The following is a 22,538-nucleotide window of genomic DNA, read 5'->3' as shown; positions in this document are numbered from 1 at the left end:
CCTCTCACAGGCCTGTCCTCCCTGGCCCAGGGGACACTTCACCCCTGTTGGGCTAGTCAGAACCCTCCCAGGGGCCTCATATCCAAAAGTCCCTGTCTGGGAGAGGGACAGCTGTGCCCAACCCCATGGGCAACACCGCCCTGATCCAGAAGCTGAAGAGGGTCCTGGAGGAGGTGAGGCCAGGGGCCGTTCTCTGCCTGGGGTTCGACTTCCCCACCAGTGCTCAGCCCAGGCTCACACCCTCCCGGCAGGCCTTGTGGCCCTATGCTGTGCTCCGGGAGGCCAGAGAATGGCAGGGCGTCCCCCTCACCCCACACTTCCTATGCTGTGGCTTGGGGCTGCTGGGGGTAGGGACCAGAGGGCTGAGGGAATACAGAGGGTGTGGAGGTGCATGGTGCCTACTCCCAGGACCCCAGGGAGCCCCACCCACGGCCTGTACGGGCGGGCTCTCCTTCGTTGCCAGTGGTGGAGATGGATGGCCCAGAGCTGTCAGCGGCCCTGCAGGTTAAGCTAGGAGACCTGCTCAGTGAAGAGGGAGTCTGATAACTGGGCTAGGTGTGAGGAGCTGAGAAAGAGGGTAGGACAGAACTGATGTTCCGGGTCCGCCCATCTAGCCTAAGAAGCTCTAACAACAGCTAGCCTTTTTTCTCAGGGGTATGGTGGGAGGGGCAGTCGGAGCCCAGCTGCAGCCTTCCCTGTGACCCACGGTGAGCTTTGTACGCAGGACCCCACATGCGGCCTGGTTTCCTGGGCATGAAGAGTGGGGGCTAGTGACTCCCTGCCTGGCCGCCTTGACGAGGAACACAGCCCACAGCAGGCGACAGCCTGTCTGCACCTCCCTCCCCTGGTCCTGAGCATGTGTCAACGTCCCAGGAGCTGCTGAGCCCAGCATGTCCACTACACGCCTGGGTGCTCCACTGTGTCCGTTATCGGGGGGCGGGGAGCGAGGCCCTATTGCAGCACAAGAGGGGGCGTGCAGACCACCTTCCTGCATCAGCTGTGGAGCAACCTGCTGGTCGTGGGGGGCTGAGCCCACTACTGAAGCTGAGCTTGCTCGCTGTGAGTAAAGTGTTCATACAGTGCCCGTGCGTGTCGTGTCTCGGTGGCTCCGACACACCACGCCGTGGGTTACTATCCACTAGGTAGTGGGGCTCCTGGAGGTGGTAACAGGCATCACTTACAGGCCACTGCAGGGTGGGTAGTGACTAGGCGGGAAGAGAACAAACATTACCTGATAGATGAAGGGACTGAGTCTTCTCTTGGGGTAAAGTAGCTTGTCTTCAGCTGCACAAAGTAATTACATGGTGTCAGGTGAAAGCGTGGCTTTCTCGGTTTTGTTTCTGTTGTTGGCTTATGACTTAGAAGACCCGGTGTGTTAGAGAAGAACTGTTCCATAAGGTTTTCTTGGCTGTAATCTTCATGGAAGCAGATTGCCAGGCCTGTTTTCTGTGGTGTTGCTCGGTGGGTTTGAACTGCCAACCTTTTAGTTATCAGCCTGAGTACAAACTGTTCATGCCAGGGACCTTGAAAGCACGACTTTGCTGTCTTTATATGCAAGTAAAGTGGGTTAGGGCGGGCGAAGAGAGCCGAGGTGATAGTGGTGCACTGCAGGAGCCCTGTACCAGTCAACCTGGATACCAAAAAAACCAAAACCAAACCCGTTGCTGTCGAGTCAATTCCAACTCATAGCGATCCTATAAGGACAGAGCAAAGCTGCCCCATGGGGTTTCTGAGGAGCGGCTGGTGGATTTGAACTGTCGATCTTCTGGTTAGCAACCGAGCTCTTAACCACAACACCACCAGAGCTGGATGCAGAAGCCCATTTCCCAGAGTTCCCTTCGTGCAAGAAGATCAGATGGTGGGAGGGAAGCGGGAGTGGCCATCCGGGGGCCCTGGTATGGTTGACACTTGCAGCAGCAGGGCCTAGACCCTCCAGCTGCCTCCGAGTCTCCCTCCAGCTTCTGAGTCCTAGGCAGGTATGAGCACCCCTGCAGCGAGTACTAGCCTCTCTTGAGGTGATCCAGGGCAGCATGGCTGCAGGCCTGGGCCCAGGTGAGGCCAGTGCATCTTGTTGCTGTGGTCTTCAGTCAGTCGTCTCTGCTCTCCCCATTGTCACGTCACATCCTTCCAGGACTCCACACTCAGCACAAGTTGCAGAAAAAACAGGCTGAGCAACAGTAGTCCACCCGTGGTCTACCTCCCCAATACATCCCTGTTGTGAGTTGAACTGTGTCCCCCAAAAAGACAAGTTGACATTCTAACCCCGTACTTGTGAATGTGATCCTATTTGAAAATAGGGGTTTTGTTACCCGTTAAGTCAAATGAGATCATATAGGAGTAGGGAGGGACTTTATCCCGTGTTTTACAAAAGGGAGAACAGGAGATGGTCGCACTCGGAGAAAACACGCCAGCAGAAGCGAGTGGGGAGAGAGGATGGAGCAGAGGCCCCCTCCGAAGGAACCAACGTGGCTGGCACCCTCATCTCTGACCCCCAGTCTCCAAAACTGGGAGACACACACTTCTGCTCTTTAAAGCCACCCACTTGTATTTTGTTGCTGCAGACCTGGGGGTGCGCGTGGGGGTGGCCCAGGCAGGTATGGGGCAGCTGGTCCCCCCCATTCCCCAGTCGATGGCAGCGGCGCCGGTAGCCGGCTCAGGCGCACAGACGGGCTCAGACAGTGCCCCCTCCCCAGGGACTGCAAGCCCTGCCCTCCCCGAGGGCCGTGTGCTGCCGGCCTATCTGGGGGCGCGGAGCGGTGCGCGGGGTGTCAGGTGGGACCCCATTGTACAGCCCCGTGGTGCCTGGAGGCGCCCCCCGGGAGGCTTCGGGGGACGAGAGTCACGGCCTGAAGGCTGAAGGACGAGGCCAGGGATGGCAGGCGGCCCCAGCGCCCGCGGGCTCTGCAAGGCGCCCTGCACCGGCCCCGCGCGGCCCGCAGAACCGGCCGAGGACGAGCCCGGACGGCCGCGCAGCCCCGGCTCCAGAAGACGGAGGCACCGCCCGCCGCCGGAAAAGGAAGCGCCGGCCGTGCCCGACTTCCTGGGGCGGGGCTTGGCCGGGGCGTGGCCACCCGCGTGCCCCGCCCCTAGCTCCGCCCCGCCCCGCCCGCGTATCTGGCGGCCCGTTCCGCGTCCGCCCGTCCGTCCTGAGCGCGCGGCCGCCGAGGTGGGGCGCGGGGAGGGGGGCGCGGTCCCGCCGCGGGGGCGCGCGGGGAGGGAGGAGGTGCTCGGCGGCCGGGGTGCGCCCCCGCGGGGAGACCGAGCCCGGCCGGGGGCGCGCGGCCCGGAGCCGCCAGCCCGGCCTCAGTTTCCCCGTTGGAAGCCGGCCCGCAGCGCCCGCCGCCCGGCCGTCCGAGAACGCGGGGGCGGTGCGGGCCGGACCCCCGCCGGCCCGGGTGGCCGCCGTGCCGTCCGTTTACTTGCGCAAGCCGAGCTTCCTGCCGGCCGGGCCGGCGCGGTCTCTGGGCGCGGGCTGGGGAGGCCCGGAGGGTCCCCGGCGCGAGGCGGACGGCCCTCTACCCTTCAGGCCGGGCCGGGGTCGGCGGGCTCGGTGTCCCCCGTGGCAGGCAGGCTGGGCGGCCGGGGGGTCCTCACCTGTTTCAACATCCCGCAGCCAGGCCGGAGGCGGCACGACACCATGGGGCTGGGCGGGGGCGAAGGCTGCACCCCGCGTCCGCCGATCCGCCCGCAGCCCGCGTCCGAGCGCCGCGTGGTCACCGTGGTCTTCCTGGGCCTCCTGCTTGACCTCCTGGCCTTCACGTTGCTGCTGCCCCTGCTGCCCGGGCTGCTGGAGGGCCACGGCCGCGCCCAGGTGCGCCCCGCTCCGTGCGCCCCACCCAGGCCCAACGGTTGACCTGGCACGCCCCCATCACGTCCCCTGTGCCCCCAGGACCCCCTCTATGGCTCGTGGCAGCGCGGGGTGGACTGGTTCGCCTCGGCCATCGGAATGCCAGCTGAGAAACGGTACAACAGCGTCCTGTTTGGAGGTACGTCCACAACCCCCGAGTGGGCCCGTTGGGGTCCTGTCCTCGCGGACTTCAGTCCCCGGCCTGGGGTCCTTTCCACACGTCTTGCTCTGGGGACGTCTGCCTGTTTCCGCGCCCACATTCTCTCTCTCTGCTGGGGCTGAGGCTGGGTGACCTGGAGCGCAGGCCACGCTGGCACCAGACCCCCGGGAAGGGGACGCGTGGACCGCGCGTGACCGTGACCGCGCGCTCCCTCAGGTCTGGTGGGCTCCGGCTTCTCCGCTCTGCAGTTCCTCTCGGCCCCGCTCTCGGGCGCCGCCTCTGACCGCCTCGGGAGGCGCCCGCTGATGCTGCTGTCCTTGGTATGCACCTTCGCGGGTCGGTCCAGGCTGGGGGAGGACCGATGCTGTGTCTCCTCAGGGCCCCCATCACCTCCGTGTGTGTTCAGGTGCTGCCTCCTGTGGCGACACTGGTCTGTCCCAGAGCTGCCCGAGCCTTAGGGGGGTCCTGGCTCCACCCGGGGAACAGAAATGGCCTTCTGATGGCCGGAGCAGTGGAGGGCAGGGGGTGAGGAGTGTTACCTGGGTTTGCCAGCCCCAATCTGGGTTCCTCCTATTTCAAGTGACCACCTCAAGTGACCACGCCTATCTCTTGTTACCGCCTGGAGGGCAGGTGGGTCTAGTCACCTCCTATGCTGTGTGGGCCGCCTCAAGGAGCTTCGCCGCCTTCCTGGCCTCCAGAGTGATCGGAGGCATCAGCAAGGGGAACGTCAGCCTGTCCACGGCCATCGTTGCTGACCTGGGCTCACCCGAGGCCCGCAGCCGAGGCATGGTGAGTGCACACACAGACACCAGAGGCCGAGGGCCAGGTGGGGGCTCCCGGTGTCGTGCCTGGCAGCTGAGGGCTTTCTTCCACAGGCTGTCATTGGGGTGGCCTTCTCACTGGGCTTCACGTTGGGTCCCCTGCTGGGCGCTGCCCTGTCACTGGAGACGGCACCCTGGCTGGCACTGCTCTTCGCCACCTCCGACCTGCTCTTCATCTTCTGCTTCCTGCCAGAGACGCTGCCCCAGGAGCGGCGGGTAGGCCAGCCGGCCAGAGCATGACTCAGCCCCAAGGTGGCCCAGGGGCTGGTTGGGAGGTCCAGGGGAGGTGTCTAGAGGGTCTTGGGGCCACAGTTCCTCCATAGGGGGCAGGGGTCACTCCTGTCCCTGGGTCACCAGCAGGGGCCAGCAGTGCCAGCCTCCCGGACAGGCCTCTATGCTTCCATGCCCACCAGGCACCCTCCATCACCCCGGGGTTCCGAGCCACTGTAGACCTGCTCAGCCCCCTGGCCCTACTCCGCTTCTCAGCCGTGGCCCGTGGCCAGGATCCACCGGCCGGAGACAGTAAGCGCCTCTACCCCTTCACGTTCAATGAGCTGCCCCGGGTTCCCACCCCAGCCGGCCCTCCCCTACCACCCACTCACCTGCTCCCCAGGGCTCCGCAGCCTGCGCCAACTGGGCCTGGTCTACTTCCTCTACCTCTTCCTGTTCTCGGGCCTGGAGTACACGCTGAGCTTCCTCGCCCACCAGCGCTTCCAGTTCAGCAGGTGGGCGCCCGGGCGACCCTGCACGGCCCTCTGGGATGCCCTCCTCCCCTCATCCTACCCACACCCTCCCCTTCTTAGAGCCACCCCGCTCCCCGGAAGTTTTGTGGCCATACACACTCTGCCCTGTCCCTGAGGCCAGCCAAGGGACTCCGGCGGCACCTTGGGTCCCCTGGCCGTCTGTGGTGGAGGCACTTACGGCACACCCTGCCCCCGCAAAAGCCTTGTGGCCATGCACACCCTGGCCTGTCCCTGGGCCCAGCCAAGGGACTCCTGCAGCGGCTAGTGTCCCCTGGCCATCTGTGGCACTCACGGCATGCCCCCCCCCCCAGAAGCCTTGTGGCCATGCATACCCTGGCCTGTCCCTGGGCCCAGTCAAGGGACTCCGGTGGTGGCTAGTGTTCCCTGGCCGTCTGTGGTGGAGGCACTCACGGCACGCCCCGCCCCCCAGTCTTCAGCAGGGGAAGATGTTCTTTTTCATTGGCCTCACCATGGCTGCTGTCCAGGGCACCTACGGCCGGCGCATCCGCGCTGGCAGGGAGCTTTCAGCAGTGAAGCGGGTATGGGGTCTCAGGGGTTCTCCTTGAAATGGGGGGCAGTGCCCGGGGCTTGGCCGAGAACAGGGCAGGGCATGGGGCTGAGGCCTGCTGTGCCCCCAGGCCATCCTACTGCTGGTGCCAGCCTTCCTCCTCATCGGCTGGGGGCACTCACTGCCCGTGCTGGGCCTGGGGCTGCTGCTCTACTCCTTCGGTGAGTGGGTCTGCGGGGCTGGGGAACACGATGGGGGGCTGATGGGGAGATGCCATGGGGGCTGGTGGCCCAGGCAGGGGTGGGGAGCAGGGCCACACCCCCAGCTGGCCTCACTCACCCCCTGCCCCCAGCTGCTGCTGTAGTCGTGCCCTGCCTGTCATCCATGGTCGCCGGCTATGGTGAGCACCCCCCAGCAGGTGGGCGGGGGTGGGAGGAGCAGCCGGGTGGTAGCCAGCTATGGTGAGCACCCCCCAGCAGGTGGGCGGGGTGGGAGGAGCAGCCAGCACCTGACACATCTGCCTACAGGCTCAGCAGGGCAGAAGGGCACTGTTATGGGTACGCTGCGGAGCCTGGGTGCTCTGGCCCGGGCAGTGGGTCCTGTCGTGGCCGCCTCAGGTAAGCATGGTGGCCACAGCACTGGGGTGGGCACAGCCCTGGGGTGGGCACAGCACTGGGGTGTCCACGGGGTCCCACAGCTCTCCCCGCTCCTGGCCTCTCCCCTCGGCTCCCACCTGCCCCGTCAATACCACTGCCCTGTCCCCACCCTCGTGCCGAGGCCACAGCTGTCTCCGCAGTGTACTGGCTAGCAGGGGCCCAGGCCTGCTTCGCCGTGTGTGCTGGGCTCTTCCTGCTCCCCTTCCTGCTCCTGCACCATCTGAGGCCACCGCCCCTCAAGGACGAGTAGCTGGACCTGCCTGCCGCCCCAGACCACAGGAGCACCCCAATGCAAGAGCGCTGCAGCAGGAAGCAGAGGCCCAGACCCCTGGCTTCCTCCCTGGGCCAGATGCGGGGCGGCTGAACCACCACTGGCAGCGTGGACCTCCAGTGGCAGGAAGCCTGTGCGGTGCCCCCAGGCCGCCCTGTCTGCTCACTCCCCCGGGGACTCACAGACGGCAGCTTCCCGGCCCGAGCTGGTTCTCACTCCCAGCAGGGTCAGTAACTCCGAAGTCTCCCTGGCTTTTTGTTCACCTGTTTTGTAACAATGACACACTCCTCTGTGACCAAATAAACCAGCTATTTTATACCAAGTGTCTCCTCCACATGCAGCTCAGCCTCACCCCCCAGGAAGGCCCACGACCTGGAGAAGCCTTTGGCTTCCGTTCCGCACAGTGGTGGGGCACGGCGGGGTGCATGCTGAGGACCTCAGGGGTGTGGGGTGCGCTGTGCGCCCCAGAGGGCTGCCTTTACCAGAGTCGCCCCCTCCCAGGTCAGAAACATCCCCTGCAGTCTGCTCAGCAGGAAAGAGGGAAACTCCCAGTTCTGCGCAAACAGCGGGGTCAAAGGCCAGTCAGGCCAGCGCCCCGTGTTCCTCATGGCGGCTTCTGGGGACTACCAGCCAGGACTTTCCAGCCCAAAGCTACCAACAACACTTAATCAAGAAATAAACCTTCGGAGAGCTTTCCTTGGATCACTTGACGAGCATCTCTGGAAACCCTATTTTAAAGGAACAAAGACTAAGGAATTAAAACATAAAATTCCTCCCCAGGTTTAGACAAGGAAATGGCTTAGAGAATTTTATTTGTGAGTAGAACAACGTTACAATGAAGAAAGGAAGTACAGGACCTGACCTTGAAGTCTGTGTCCATATATGCAACTCTATCTCATACTGTAATACAAAGAATTAAAATAAGCTACAAAAGTGGAGAGTAAGTCACTGCGGACGGGGTGCCGAGGGGAAATGCAGAGTCCCTGGTGAACTGAACACAGCGACGGCATAGAACTGGACCAGGCGGCACAGCAGAAGGAAAGCAGCTGGCGCAGGAGGCAGGCAGGCCCTACAGGGTTAGCAGGGTTAGCACGGAAGCTCCAAGCGTTAGTGCCATGCAACCAGCCCAGGCCTGTCTGCAAGTCTTGTCCATGTCCCAAGGCGGCTCAGGCCACCCATGCCAGGACCAGATCACCCCCCCTCCACCTGGCTGTCTTGCTTGTCCCTCCTCTCCCCAGTGGTGAGCCTGTCTGGCTGCCCCATGCCTCATCAGGGTGGCACCAGAGAGGGACTGCCCCATCGAGTCCATCTGGCCCCTCACCAGCTCCCTCTAAGCTATTTTCTAATGATCTGAGTTAACTGAAAACTCAGAGGTGTCGACCAAGGCTCCATGTGACCCAGGTGCATGACGTCAGAACAGGACCCTTAGAGCTGACTTCTGCCTTTGATCAAAACCGGGCTGAGTTAAGGTAAGAATAGACGCCTTCTCAGTTCCAGAAACTTCACCAGATAAGGGCATAAACAGTGCTCTGCTGCCGTCTGCGGCAGGCTCTACGGAGATAACTAAAGAAGAAAGTGGCCCGTTCACGTTCACAGTGAGAAATGTAGGCTGAGTTGCAAATCTGCTGAAAAGAAAATTCTAGAAAGGACTCTTCCCCCTCCTGTGACAGGAATCCAGAGACCCCAGTGAGTAAGACAGTATGAGTTCCTGAATCTGTTTCCTGACGAGGGTCATCTATCAGACCCTGAATAGGACCGTGCCACGTGCACAGCCCTGTCTGTCTCAGGGTTTCTAGCCCAGCGCCCACCCCAGCCCCACTTCACGGCAGCCTGGCTGGCCAGCCAGAACATGGGTGTTTTCACAGGACCAGGGCTGTGTTTATGAGTCAGGTCAGGTCACATGAGCACATGATGCCAGCAGGAAGCCACGAGTCCGTCACTGAGACGCCTGAGGTGCGTGGAAGCCTAGCAGAGAAGATGCATGTTAGCTCAGGACAAGAAGGAAAAGCAAGGGAGACGGCCAAGGCTCAGGAGGTGAAGGCTGTAACCAGAGCTGGCAGAAGCCTCCAGAAGCTTCCAGCCAGGGCCACGATCTGGCCCACTGTGGGAAGAGGGTGTTTCAGGGAGCCAGTTGTGAGACTGGCCGACAGCACTCCCCACAGCAGCAACAAGGATGCAGAGATGGACGCAGAGAAGCGGGAGGCTGAGGGCCAGCGTGCGGGGCTGGGCGGGCTGCTGTGCGCACACTAGGTTAGCACCGTCTGCATCGGGTTTGGTCACGCCGTCAGAGGTGAACTCTGAACTCGAGCTACAGGGGAGGGACTGGCCTTGCATTCCATTACACGAGAAGACGGAGCACAGGACACAAGGGGGCATTCTGAGGGACGACAGTGTGGTGGGCCTTCAGGAGTCGCTCCTCTTCTTGCTCTTCTTCAGGAAGGAGGGGGTGCGGAATTTCTTCTTCTTTTTGGAAGGGGACTTGCCCGGGGACCCATCACTGCCAGGGTCCACGGCAGCCCCCTCCTCGGCAGCTGGGGAGGGGGCCTCTGCAGCCGCCTGGCCTGGGGCTGTAGGGGGGCTGGCTACCGTGGGGGACTTGGTAGGGCTCTGAGGGTCAGGGGCTTCCCCAAGACCCTCGTCCTCCTCCTTGTCTAACGCTGGGAAGCCAAGCGCTTCTGAAGGCTCATCAGGGGAGTGGTCGGGGAGAGTCGGCTTGAAGGTGGCAGCTTCCCTGTCATCTCCCAAAGTCTGCTCCGGTGGCAGGTCTGGGGCGGGGCGAGAGAGACAGGGTTAAAGTGCTGCCGCCCCAGATTTCAAAGGGGGCCAGAGACCATTTTTACCAAGACAAGAGTCATAAACAGTGGGTAACGTCTACTCTGCTTTGAGACTAGATGGAGCTGTGTTACTCATGGACAGTGTATCAACACATCAGTTCAGGCTCAGGCCTTAGTCCTGAGTCACCAAAGCAAACTGAGAACATCTGACATCACACAACATTCTGCATTAAACACGTGAAAAGAGTTAACAAATCTGACGGCATGTATTAGTTGTCCTATCATTAAGCCTAAACATTGTCCGCTGCCCCTGGTCTCCCCAAGGTAACCAGCAGAAAAGCCACGAGCGAGTCCCCAGGCTCCACGTGCAGTACCAACAACAAACGCACTATCTGGGCTGGAGAAATCAATGAAAAGAAAAACGGAAGAGCTATAGACGAGGGGTGGGGATGGAATGCAAGCCTTTTTACCCACTGGGGCATCGGGACGCAGGAGAGCGAGAGTGTGACTGATCTGCAGTGGCAGCCTCGTGCTGTCCCCACAGCCCGGCACCCTGACGTGCCCACGTGTGTCCCCCGCGCAGACCCAGTGGAGACCGGCTTGGTGGTAAGACAAAATTACGAGCAGCTGGCATCTTAGCCAACACCAACCAGTTGATGCTTCAAAATCAAGCCAACCTGCAGGGCTGTGCTGAGGGGCTGAGCTTGCATGGGTTAGGAGCGGCCCCAGGAGGCTCTGGTTCCCAAACCCTAGTGCTGGAGCATGGGGAGGCTGGGATCGTGCCCCTGGAGCTGCTCACCCACCCCTGCTAGATCCCTTGCCCCCTAGGACCAAGGAAGGGCTGCGACCCACACACCCCCAACCCTGAGGAGTTAGAATCCACTCGCAAAGCATGCCGCGGTTAGCACCCGGGCAGAGGTTGCCTGTGGGTGCTTAGGAGGACTGTTAGGATTTGACCAAATGTCACATTAAAAAAAAAGCCAATGTCACTCTTGTGCCTCAATTCAAAAGACCAGTCCCCATTCAAGCAAAGATATAACCAAATCCGACCCCCATGCACCTGGAGGCAAGATCTAACCCGTCTGAACCTCGTTCAGATTTATGTCGGATTGAGTATGGCAAAACGTTCCCACCAAGCAGTCAGGAGAACCCCAAAGGCTGAACAGAAGAGTAACCACCCCCCTGAGCCTCCGAGGTGGAGAGCGCCCCGAGCAGAGCAGGGCAGGCCCACCACACGTACTTGGGTGAGCCACCTCAGAAGGCCACGGCACAGGAACCAGGGCAGGGAAAAAAAAGGGAGTCTCTTTGTTTTAGGTAAACAGAAAACAAAAGTCAGTAAACAACAAAGAAGCAAGCGAATGAGGCAAAGCACAGGGACTCCTGGTTAGGCGGTGAGGGCCCGAGGCCAGCGGTACTTACTATGGCAACAGGTACTCTTTAGCACATCCACCTCCTGGGTGTAGCGCAGCCACAAGAAGAGAAAGCACAAGGAGAGAATCTATGCATCCAGTCACAGCCATTGTCACACAGAAAGAACAGGAGCCCTTCTCTGACACCACAGGCTTCCATACAGACAAGGAGACACCGGTGTGCAGGGCCGAGGGACGAGACACACCAGACCACACCACGTCACAGACACGGGGTGGGCGGAGAGGCGGACAGAAGGTCGGGCTCTCATCGGACTAGCCCAACACGGCAAGTCAAGTCAACCCATCCCGGGGTGTAATCTGAACATGATGGGGAGAAGGCAACGTGCAGCAACGGGCAAAATGGACATCACAGAATGGCAGTGGGACCTGGGCCTGAAGTCGCTCACCCCCCTTCACAACACCTCACTGAGGAACTCTTCTGCCTCAAGTCGCCCGGGCAGAAGCGATTCCGGCAGAGGGGGCTGGGCAGCCTCACGGCTGGGCGATGTCTTTATTAGCGTGAAGAGAACTAGCACTGGACAAACACAGAGGGCGCCTGTCAAGAGGCCATGCACCGGCCCACAAGGGGCAACCAGCACTCACCTTCCTCCAGCTTGACGGGGGTGCTGGGGGGGGTCTGGGGTGCAGCAGGAGGGTCTGGGGGGTTCGTCTCCTTCTGCTCTCTAGTCTCGTCCACATTCTCTGCAGATGCACATAAGTTGGAAACAGGGTAGAGAGTGCAGACACCATGAGTAACATCACCTCAGTGGCCGGCTGTCAGCCCCATGCCCATCTGGGTCCACACGCGGTGCCGAAGGGCTGCCCAGCTCCTAGGAAGGTTAAGGAGCCCTCCCAGCAGCCCAGACAGGCTGAGAGGCGGGCTGGGCCGGAGGGGCGCACTGCCACACCGCCTTCCTCCTCTTCCTTATGACTGTTATGACTGCTGTGTTGATCTGAGTTCCTGCACTGCCTGCCCCCCGCACTGAGCACCCCCACCCTACCCACCATTCTAAGTGCCCCAGGTCACTGGGCAGCTGCTCTGCAGGCTAGGCCCGGGGGGGCCTGGACAGGCAGGGAGAGGGAAGGGCCTGCTGCGCAGACAGCTCTGCTCGGAGAGCCTCGGGGACTAATCCCGATGGTCAGGGGAGCCCTCTTTCTGACTAGAAGCAGCCCGGCCTCCCCAAGGAGAAAGTCGAATCCTTGCCCACCACTCGTCAGCTCTGTGACCCTGGACAAGCCCCTCCTCCTGCCACAGGCCTCTGTCTTAGTCACTGTAGATAAGCTTGTTGGGCTGGGCAGTTGCTAAGATGCCTTCGAGCAATGGCACCCTGGTTCTAATTTTCTATGTAGGGCATTTCTACCGATCATTTAAACCTGGCAGTGTAATGCACGTTTTCATCTTCTGAAGTAAAACATGCTGACAAGGGCCAGGCAAAAACTCAGGGGCCAGAGCCCATGCTCGAAGGCCAGCCATCGGCGACGGGCAGGGGTCTCCAGAGGGTGCGCACACTGGCACGTCCCCCGCGGGCGGGCGTCTCTGCAACCACAGAGTGCAGTTACACGGGGCCCCGTTCACTCTCTTGCCCTATCACCGTGCCCTAACATGTCTTAGGAGTTGTTTGACTAAAAAACACCAAAAACACGCCCACCTTTCCCAGACACCCACGCGCACATGCACACACTCAGGAGCTGGGATGCAGCCACATCACCAGCACTCACGCACACTCAGCAAGCTGGTTCCCACTGTATGGGGCAGCGTGGGCCACGCTCAGCAGGAACACACGGTACGAAAAGAAAGCTCCATTCCTGGAGACAACGGCATGTCGAGATCTGGGTCGCTCAGAATCGAGTGCAGTGAGATTTAGTTTTAATAAAGCACACCAGGCAGGGACAGTGTGACATACTGCAAACAACTCACAACAGTGTTTCGTACAATCGGCTTTCACCGGCAGCAACGTAATGGAAATCAAACGCTGCCTGAGGGGCAGTCCCCAGCCACCCCCCGTCCTCCAGGAGGGGGGCTGGTCCCGGCGCGGGATGTCTCAGGAAGGGCAGAGACGGTGTGGTTCCTGGGGGCACCCTGAGGAAGGCGGTTTGCCCCCCGACCCTGCCGCCCCCAGGTTTTGTGGCAAGGGGTCTGATGCCTCAGGAGTCACCTTTTCAACGCTCCCTAGGGGAGCCTGTCACATGCACATCTGAGACCACTCTTAACAAGGCCACCTACAAGTGTACTTGGTCTTGAGGTTCCTCAGGGGTCACTAGAGTGCACAGGTCGAAAACGTGTGTGAAACAATATCCTGGTCTCAACCGAGGACAAGGCTAGCTTGTGGCCCTGACTCCTCACCCCACCCACACAGGAGCCCCTGTAAATCCCTGCCCTGACCCCTCACGGTGCACACTCACCTTCTGAGCCCCTGTGCTTCCTCTCCACCTCCCTGCGGTACTCCTCCAGCTCCCGGTCTGTGAGCGCGTTGAAGGGGTTGGGGCCTGTGGTGCTGACGATCACGTGGGGCTGGTACTCCTTCTCGATGATAGCTTTAGAGGCGGTCACCAGCTCCCCCTAGGGACAAAAGGGCACACAGGGTCTCCTGAGAGCCCAGCCCCCGCAGGGCAATCGTCCCTCCATGGCAAGGCTGAGCAGTGGGGTGGGGGCGGCTGGGTTCGCTGTGCCTAGGCCTGGGCTCAGGCACACAAAACATGAAAACAGAGGCTACGAACAAACGTAACAGGAGGAAAAATGCTACACAAGCCCCTCAGGTTTCAGAAGCCAAGGCATCGAACACGGCACGGAGGACACCCAGCCTGAATGGATGCCACTCCTCACGGCCAGGTGGGATAACAGGGCCCTGCCCATCATGTCTTATAAAACCCACCACCTCCTGCATGACCCCGTGCGTACCACGACCCCTAGCCCTAGGCAGGTGTGCTGGAGGTCTGTTCTTTGGACTAGGCGTCTAGAACGTTCCTATCTGCCTCCTGAAACTTATCCCAAAGCATTTACAGATAACAAAATGTCCCCAAACACCGGTGTTTATCTGAAGAATTTGGAAAACTGAAAATGTGTATAAAAGAAAACAGTGAGCAAGCAAGCAAAGCACAACAGCTAGCACTCAGACAGTCTCGAAGAAGGAAGCCGGCTGGGGCAGTGCAGTTCACCCCTCGCTCCGCCGCCCCAGCAGGCAGCTTGGCTGCGGCTGCGGGTCCCAAACGGCAGAGGCTCCTGTGACCAAAGCTCACATGCATGCATGTCACCCATGAGAGCCTCCACAAACAAGTGAGCCAGCGAAGGCCACACGGCTTGTGATGCCAGGCCTGCCCCTTCAGTGACAGGTGACTCCAAGGCAGAGCTTCCTGAGGGAAGTGACCACCAGACAGGTGCTGGGGAGCCCCAGGCCACTGAGCAGCTGCTCTGCAGGCTAGGCCCAGGGGCGCCTGGACAGGCAGGGAGAGGGAAGGGCCTGCTGCGCAGACAGCTCTGCTCGGAGAGCCTCGGGGACTAATCCCGATGGTCAGGGGAGCCCTCTTTCTGACTAGAAGCAGCCCGGCCTCCCCAAGGAGAAAGTCGAATCCTTGCCCACCACTCGTCAGCTCTCTGGCCCTGGACAAATCCCTCCTGCCACAGACCTCTGTCTTAATCACTGCAGATAAGCCTGTTGGCTGGGCAATGGCTAAGATGCCTTTGAGTAATGGCATTCTAGAAGCCTATGGCAATCTGACTTGTTGCATCTGAGTCTTGGTATCACGGCCAATAAAATATGAGATTTGAGAGAAACATTTAAGTTAATCTAAATCAACTTTTAAAGTTAGTAAAAGAATAAAATACCAAGAAGTTGACTGTGATAGGTGTCAAAGCCCTTGTCCCAGCTCTGACGTTTCCCAGGGAACAAGCAGGCCCTTCCCGTGCAAGCTCAGGGAGGGCTCCAGGCTCCTAGCACAGGTGTAGCCCGACCTTGGCCGAGGGCCATCCAGGCTAGCTCAGAGCAGACATGGGTGCAGCGGGCCTGCTCTCTGGGGGAAAGGAGGCAGCAGTGCTTGAGGGAAAGGGGTCCCTATGGGCTAGGGAATGGACATTCCCTCAGGGGCCACAGGGGCTCCCAAGCTGCCCTCACTGCCTGGTCACCCACGAGGCTCTGAACAAGGCAGGCATCCATGAGCATTTCTGTGCTCAGCTGGGGCTGCGTGGCTGAGATGAGAGCTCTCTCTCTGAAGCTGTGCACACGTGGCTGTGACTCAGCCTCCCTGAGCATCAGGCTTTTCACCTGCAGACAGAACCAACTCAAGCTAAACAAGAGTCAACACAGGATGAATGTGTGCCACGCTGGGCCACGCACACACTAGGTGCTCAACAGAAGTCAGCTGAGGGCACCGAGGCGGGCCCACGGCCACCCACAGGGTGCCACGCACACAGTCAAGGACACTCTCGAGACATAAACGGGACGGCAGAGTCCTTTCCCGAGCGGGATGACTTTGAGCATACACCTTCCCAGCCTAATCTCTGATGACTTAGTCAGTGTGCAGTCAAGCCCAGAGGAAAGCCACATCACTCTGGGATGTGAAAAACTGAGGTCAAGGAAGCCTTGCTGTTGCTGCTGCTGCTGCTGCCAGGTGCTGTTGAGACGGTTCCGGCTCATAGAGACCGTACGGACAACAGAGAGAGCGCAACACTGACCAGCCCTGCACCATCACAATCCTTGTTATACTTCAGCCCGTTGTTGCAGCCACTGTGTCCATCCATCTTGTTGAGGGTCTTCTTCTTTTTCACTGACCCTCTAATAACAAAGCACTAACCCAGTGACCCAGTGCCATCGAGTCGATTACAAAGCACTAGACGGGGCTTATTACTGTTTTTGAAATAGGGCATCTGGTAGGGCTGTGGGCTTGTTTCCACTGTTAAGCAAGCGTGGTGCTTTCTGGCAGAAGGACACGCCCCGCGTCGTGTGCAGAGGCAGCACCAGTGAGGGAAAGAGGCTGCAAGGTCCTTCAGAAAAGCCCCAGCTCCGGGGCCCCCAGCACCCCGCTCCTCAGAGCCTCCTGCTGGAGGCCAGCTCATATGCCCTTGCCTTATGGGGTTCTTAGGACACTTAACATTGTCCCCTTTACCAGCTAAGGAGAAACCCAACTTGCCGATGAGCAATACCATTTTCCAAGAACCAACAGTATGGATGTCCTGAAGCCCACATGGAAGGAAGTAGAAAACGAGCTCCAGGACAGGCCAACGCCCATCCTCAACATGGAAACGAAACCTGCTTAGGGCAGGAAAGGCTGTGGAGCACCGTGGACGTGGGGACAAGGTAAGCTGGAACGAGACTGCACGTCTGGCTGGGGATCTACCTGAAACAGTGTCTCGCTACCTGGGTTAGCTCTTTTTTGTTCACGCTGCTGATGATACCTGGACCCACCCATCACCCAGAAGTTCTCAGACTGGGGGAGTGGGTCAGGATCACCAGGAATTCTTGACAAAACGACATGTTTGGACTCACTCCCAAGGCCAGGGCAGGGGACTTTGTCTGTCCTTCATGAAACAGCCCAGCGCCTGTTATGTACCCCAGTCTGAGCACCACTGGTGCAGAGCAGACCCGACACCATGCATGGAGGACAGCCCACCACACAGGCACCTTTAATGTGCCTCACCAGCTGCTTCTGGACAGCCGGGACACAGCACCAATCAAAACCACCACATGCAACTAATGCCAAAGGAACAGCCAGCCCTGCTCCAGCCCCGCAGATAGGCCACGTGGCTCTCAGACCCAAATACACCTTCACGGACACGTTCACTAACAAGAGAGCAACAGCTTACAGCCAAGATGTGACAACCAAGCAGACAGGGAGGGAGCACGTCTGTCTCCCTTGCTCCGAGAGGCTGCTCTAGGAACGGCAGTGCGGGGTAAATTCTAAGGATGGGGAAATGGGACACACAGGATTAACGGCTCACTATGTGAACCATGTCATGAGCAGGTACTGTAGACAGGAGAGGCTCCAGCAGACAGCTTCCCCCTGCTAGTCGGTCGGCACCTCACTAACAGGAGACCTGCACCTCCTGGGAGGTGTGCTAACTCACAGAGAGCCCTGGACATCTCCTCTGAGTGAACGGACGGGAATCACAGCAACGAAGACTGACCTGGGCAGCCAGCCCTTTCCTGCCCTCGGGGCCATGCTCTGCATAAACGCCAGCGCGCCCTCGCCGTCACCAGGGCAGGGCAGGTGAGAAGAGAGGCAGCTCAAATGCTCAGGGAAGGTTGCCTTCCTTCTGGGCAAACGACGGCAGACAGATAGGCCTGCTGTCCATGTTACGTCCCCACGTGCATGGAGAAGTGGTACCTGGGGACTTCAAAGGGCTCACTTTCCCAACCCTCGGCAAAGTTAAAAAAAAATTATCGGGGGTTTCTTTTTTGGGGGGTGGGGTCGATATGTCTCTTAAGTCTTTTTTGTTGTTGTTGTTGTTGAGAATATGCACAGAAAAACAGACACCAAATCAACAGACCCTACATGTGCAAGTCAGTGGCACTGATCACATCCTTCAGGTTGTACAGCCGTTCCACCCTCCTTTTCCGAGTTGTTCCTCCCCCATTACTATGAACTCACTGGCCCCTAAGGTTCCTATCTAAGCTTTGGAGTTGCTGTTGTCAGCGAGATCCCATACAGACAGGTCTTTAAAAAGCACGATGCTCAAGGCAGACATTCTTTACTAGTTAGGCTACACTATCGTTGGGCTTAAAGAAGACTTCAGGGGATATTTTGGTTTAAGGTTTAAAGATTATCTCAGGGCAGCAGTTTTGGGGGTTCATTCAGTAGCAGCGGCTCCACCAAGTCTGGGGCCCCCTGAGTCTTTTTTAACCTTGTGGTAAGTATAATACAGATAACACAAGGTTTGCATTGCCACCATCTACACGTGGACAACAGGCCCGGGAACCACTTCGGTCCGGTTCGACCCCCTGCTGAGAATTTGCTTTTCTAGCCCGGATATACTAAATCAGAATCGACATTTTAATAAGGTCCCCAGGCAATTCTTACAAGATCTTGTTAAAATGTAGATTCTGATTCAGTGTATCTGGGATGGAAAGGCAAATTCTCAGCAGGGGGTTGAACTGGAATGAACCAGTTTGAAGCCCTGAGGCACGGTTCAAGGACATTAATTACCTTCATCATGTTGTTCAACCATGACCATTTACCGTTTCTTTTAAAGGTAAAAATACTTTTTTTTTTTTTTTGAGAATTATGTTCTTTTAAGAACTAGCTATATGGGATCAAATTGATAACTTGAAAGATTAGATAGGAACCTTGGGAGGGGCAGTGAATTTATGTTAATATGGGAGGAACAACTCAGAAAAGGAGGGTGATGTCTTAGTCACCTAGTGCTGTCATAACAGAAATACCACAAGTGGATGACTTTAACAAAGAGAAATTTATTCTCTCACCGTCTAGTAGGCTAGAAGCCCGATTTCAGGGTGTCAGCTCTAGGGAAAGGCTTTCTCCCTCTGTCGGCTCTGGAGGAAGGGCCTTGTCATCAATCTTACCCTGGACTAAAAGCTTCTCGGTGCAGGGACCCCTGATCCACAGGACTCACTCTTCTCGCACTACTTTCTTGGTGGTGTGAGGTTCCCCGTCTCTCTGCTCACTTCTCTCTTTTATACCTCAAAAAGACTGACTTAAGATACAACCTAATCTTACAGATTGAGTCCTGCCTCAGTAACATCACAGAGGCAGGATTTACAACACATAGGAAACTCACAACAGATGACAGAATGGTGGACAATCACATAATACATGGCCTAGCCAAGCTGACAATACATTTATGGGAACACAATTCAATCCATTACAGCTGAGAATGGTTGCACAACTCAGAGAATGTAATCAATGTCACTAAATTGTACGCGTAGAATCTGTTGACTTGGTGTATGCTTGGCTGTGTATATTCTCAACAAGAAGAATGAAAAAATAAAATTTAGGAAGAAAAATAACTAAGTACATTTTCAAGAAGGGCTGACAAAGATTGATTTGTTTTATTTTCCATTCTTCTGAAACGACTTTTCAGTCAAATGACCTTGCAGTATGGTGTCCATTATATTTATGGGCCAGCAGCTGAGCAAGCGAGGGGTGAGCAGTCCCATGGAAGAGCGGCTGCCACTGCTAGCAGTTGGCTGAGACTGGCCCCTTTGAAACCAGCATCTCATAAAAGGCAAACTGCTGGGACCTCAAGGACATGCACTGCCCAAGGTCACATGCAGGATTTCAGAAACGCTCCCCACGTTTAAGATTGGCTAATTCTCAGCAACAACTCAAAACCAAAAAAAAAAACAACAAAAACCAAACCCACTGCCATCGAATCGATTCCAACTCACAGCAACAATATAGGACAGAGTAGAACTGTCCCATAGGGTTTCCAAAGAGCGCCTGGTGGATTCAAACTGCCGACTTTTGGTTAGCAGCCGTAGCTCTTAACTACTATGCCACCAGGGTTTCCAGCAACAACTTAGAATGCTAAAAATTATAAAGATAACCTCATGCCTTAAAGAACAGGGTAGGCAGAACAGAACCTTCTATACAAGCTCACTAGCAATCATTTAGAGATCTGCTCAGAGCTACATAGGTCACTAAAGTAACGCCCATAGAGGGGAAGCAGGTGAGGGAAGGGAAGGTGCAGCAGCGTCGCATACTGGTAGATAGCGAGGGACAGGGCAGTGAGTACCTTTCTAAAAGACAGAGATTTAGCGGGGCTAAAGGTCTGCTCTGTAAGCTCGAGCCCTTCGATAGTTTCCGTACAGTCAGAGAGGGGTGCGTCCTGCAACGGTAAACTGAGTCGTGAGAGCAAACTACGCCCATCTGCGAGACACCAACCCAGAGCACACGAAGGCAGCAGCTTCGAGCATGCAAGAGCCACACCCACAGGGACAGCGATGGAGCGTGCATATGACACAGACCAGGACTCGGGGCCAGCCAGGCAGCGTCAACAACGCAACTGGGAAGTTGACTCCTGCAGAGTCACGCTGTAAAGCACAAGACTGCACACTCATCCTCACAGACAACTGCTCCCGTGGCTCCCTCCTGTGCACTGCTGCCATCATCCTTTCCAGAAATGCACGTACAGGTGGCTCACATTTACGGGAGCACTTGGTTACAGACAGGCAATTCGTACAAGAGCCAGAGCCCAGCAGCCCCACCCTCCTCCAGTAGCTGGCACAGGACACTGCTCAAACGCCCCAGCGGGCCGCCCCATGCCGCATGCATCAGGAGAGGGGTCTGGAGGGACGCCGGGCCCTTGGCATGCTTGTGCTGGTCTAGGCCTGAGAGGAGAGTGGCTGTGTTATTTCTTACCATGAAGACTTTTCACAAACAGCTGGTGGCCTAGCATACTCACCTCACAGTCACAATCTCTTGATTTGGGGTAATTTTGCAGCAGATGGTCATTAGTGCCACCACCCACTAATGTCAGAGACGTCCTGAGCTCTCACCTGGACGAGACTCCTGTCCATCATGACACCAGACAAGACCTGGGACTGAGGGCCAGCCGTCTTAATGTCCTGCAGGTTCTGCTCTCGGATCTGAGGACAGGAAGGAAAAACACATCAACAGTACAGAGAAACCCTGCCACGGCCCTGGCTCACACTGCCTGCGGCACTCCAGCCGCCATGGCACATGCAGGTCTACACATCCATGCTGCCCTGCCTCATGGTGCAGTGAGCACAGTGTCTGCCGGGCTGGCTGCTGGGCATGGGCTACTGTGATCTTCCTCCCCTTCTAGACAGGCTGCAGGGCAGAGCCGTCCCTCACTCACTCACTCAGGGTATTTCCCATGTGCCCGTCCCACAGTGGCATAGGGCACTGATGGGGAACGTCAGCATAGCAAGCGGACTTGTGTCACTCTCACGCTCTTAAGCACCAAGTACTGCCCCCCGCCCCCACCCTTGGGAAAAGCCCTGGAAGGGAGGAGCAGCCATCTGTCCTCACTAGGAGCAGACTTTACGGCTCTAACTCTAGCCTGCTACATGAACAACCATGAGTTCAAGAACCAGCGGCGCCCCGAGTGTCCTCTGCTTCCACCCCCACCGGTCAGCTGAGCAGCAGAGGCAGCATAAGAGGTGACATCAGCCACAAGAGTGGTGACAGAGTCCTCAGAGGGCCAAACACACCCTCTGTGCTGCAAACGCGAGCACCGTCCCACCCACCGGCCTCCTCCCTGCACAAAAGCCTCCACTGAGCGGGGACGGCGGTACGTACCTTGTTCCTCATCTCCTGGACCTCTTTTGGGTTAGTGTTCAACGGAACGAACAGGTTAGGGACGGCAGAGGTGGAGACTTTATGTCCATCCTCTCTAGTCCACTGTAACATCAAGAACAGGTGAGAAGTCAGGACCATGACAACGAGAGACGACAGCAGCACCCAACCGTCCCATGTTTATATCACATCTTGTCATGCACTGAACGTCCCAGAGCGAGAACTGAACCAATGACTGCACCCCCAGGTCACTGCAGCAGAGTTGAGGGGGGTAGGGAGTGTCACACAGAAAACAGTTAACAATGACTCCCCAAAAGTGCCATTTAAAATGCCTAGCTGAAATCTCCGGCAGGCACAGGCTGGCTGCAGCCTCCCGGGGAAGCTGGCAGGAGGTCCTTCAGAGAGACCATTGGTTCACCACTCTGAGAGGCTGCCAACGCCAAAGCAAACTGAAAGCGTGAGATGACAGAGTCATGAAAAGCGGTGTGACGTGACCACCCAGGCGCAGTGGCAGGTTCTGCACCGTGAGGCAGAGTGGGCATCACCAAAGCTGAGCGTTGAAATAAACCACAGCATCAGAAGGCGTTGTTTGCGTAACCATTTCAACCCGAGAACATTACTGTACGGTCGCTTATACAGCGGCTACCTGGTGGAAGAGTTTGTGATGTTGAATATTTTATATAACGTGATCATTTTAAGTGTTACAAAAATATCCCAAACAAACTCGAAGCGCTTCATGAGTCCTCAGCTTAGGGTGTTTTAGGTGTCAGTGCGTATCGTCGGCACACAGGTGCCCAGCAGGCCGCTTGCGTATCTGTTTTCGAATCTCCAATCAAATATGAGCTTTTTAATCAAATTCCAATTCTTAGGCATGAATAGGCACTGAACGTTAAAACACGCCCGTCTTGGAGAGCAGATGTTACGCCTTTCAGGGTATTTTCAAGAGGCGGTAAGATAGCCATAAACCATAAGACTTTAAAGAAAGCAACGAAAGTGTAAAACGCTTAGCCACTGTGAAGGCAAACGTGGAATGGACATGGAGCTGTGGGGTACTCACTGACGGTTATCTTCTCAGATAAAAATAACTCCAGCTTTTTATTAAAAATAATTTTTAGTCGAGACATTAGAACAACCTCA

The 22,538-nt window shown here is 57.5% G+C and overlaps 2 protein-coding genes across 8 annotated transcripts in view; one reads left to right on the top strand and one right to left on the bottom strand.

The window, feature by feature from the left end:
* Positions 1-3,513: 3,513 nt before the first annotated feature.
* Positions 3,514-7,328, top strand: MFSD10 (major facilitator superfamily domain containing 10). 2 transcript variants are annotated; one of them, XM_010591455.3, is made up of 12 exons: positions 3,521-3,811; positions 3,890-3,986; positions 4,224-4,327; positions 4,638-4,796; positions 4,883-5,044; positions 5,242-5,350; positions 5,442-5,553; positions 6,002-6,110; positions 6,210-6,300; positions 6,432-6,479; positions 6,607-6,696; positions 6,876-7,328. In XM_010591455.3, exons 1-12 carry the CDS (start codon positions 3,638-3,640, stop codon positions 6,983-6,985), a joined length of 1,365 nt encoding a protein of 454 aa, XP_010589757.2. In that variant the 5' UTR covers positions 3,521-3,637; the 3' UTR covers positions 6,986-7,328. The 2 variants fall into 2 exon arrangements, with proteins under 2 accessions (XP_064142234.1, XP_010589757.2); XM_064286164.1 differs by having other exon boundaries at positions 3,514-3,811; positions 6,607-6,995.
* A 473-nt stretch (positions 7,329-7,801) lies between these two features.
* ADD1 (adducin 1) overlaps positions 7,802-22,538 on the bottom strand; it is a 103,953-nt gene continuing 89,216 nt past the window's right edge. For 3 of the 6 annotated variants that reach the window (XM_003411254.4, XM_023549688.2, XM_023549687.2), the window contains exons 11-15: positions 21,405-21,506; positions 20,639-20,728; positions 13,593-13,749; positions 11,793-11,891; positions 7,802-9,771 (exon numbers count right to left, since the gene is read on the bottom strand). In XM_003411254.4, coding sequence (XP_003411302.2) covers positions 9,410-9,771; positions 11,793-11,891; positions 13,593-13,749; positions 20,639-20,728; positions 21,405-21,506 — 810 coding nt within the window. In that variant the 3' untranslated portion in view covers positions 7,802-9,409. Of the gene's footprint in view, positions 9,772-11,198; positions 11,234-11,792; positions 11,892-13,592; positions 13,750-19,875; positions 19,969-20,638; positions 20,729-21,404; positions 21,507-22,538 lie in introns of those variants that run through there. The other 3 variants (XM_010591342.3, XM_023549690.2, XM_023549691.2) reach the window with 3 other exon arrangements.

This window comes from Loxodonta africana, chromosome 5, assembly GCF_030014295.1.
Source record: "Loxodonta africana isolate mLoxAfr1 chromosome 5, mLoxAfr1.hap2, whole genome shotgun sequence".
Lineage (NCBI taxonomy): Eukaryota > Metazoa > Chordata > Mammalia > Proboscidea > Elephantidae > Loxodonta > Loxodonta africana.
This window is presented reverse-complemented; position numbering and strand designations above follow the sequence as displayed.

Excerpts from the sequence above, each read along its gene's own strand:
- MFSD10 (XM_064286164.1), top strand. The coding sequence starts at position 3,638 with ATGGGGCTGGGCGGGGGCGAAGGCTGCACCCCGCGTCCGCCGATCCGC. Across the intron at positions 3,987-4,223 it reads CAACAGCGTCCTGTTTGGAG|GTCTGGTGGGCTCCGGCTTC; the intron begins GTACGTCCACAA and ends GCGCTCCCTCAG. Across the intron at positions 4,328-4,637 it reads CGCTGATGCTGCTGTCCTTG|GTGGGTCTAGTCACCTCCTA; the intron begins GTATGCACCTTC and ends CCTGGAGGGCAG.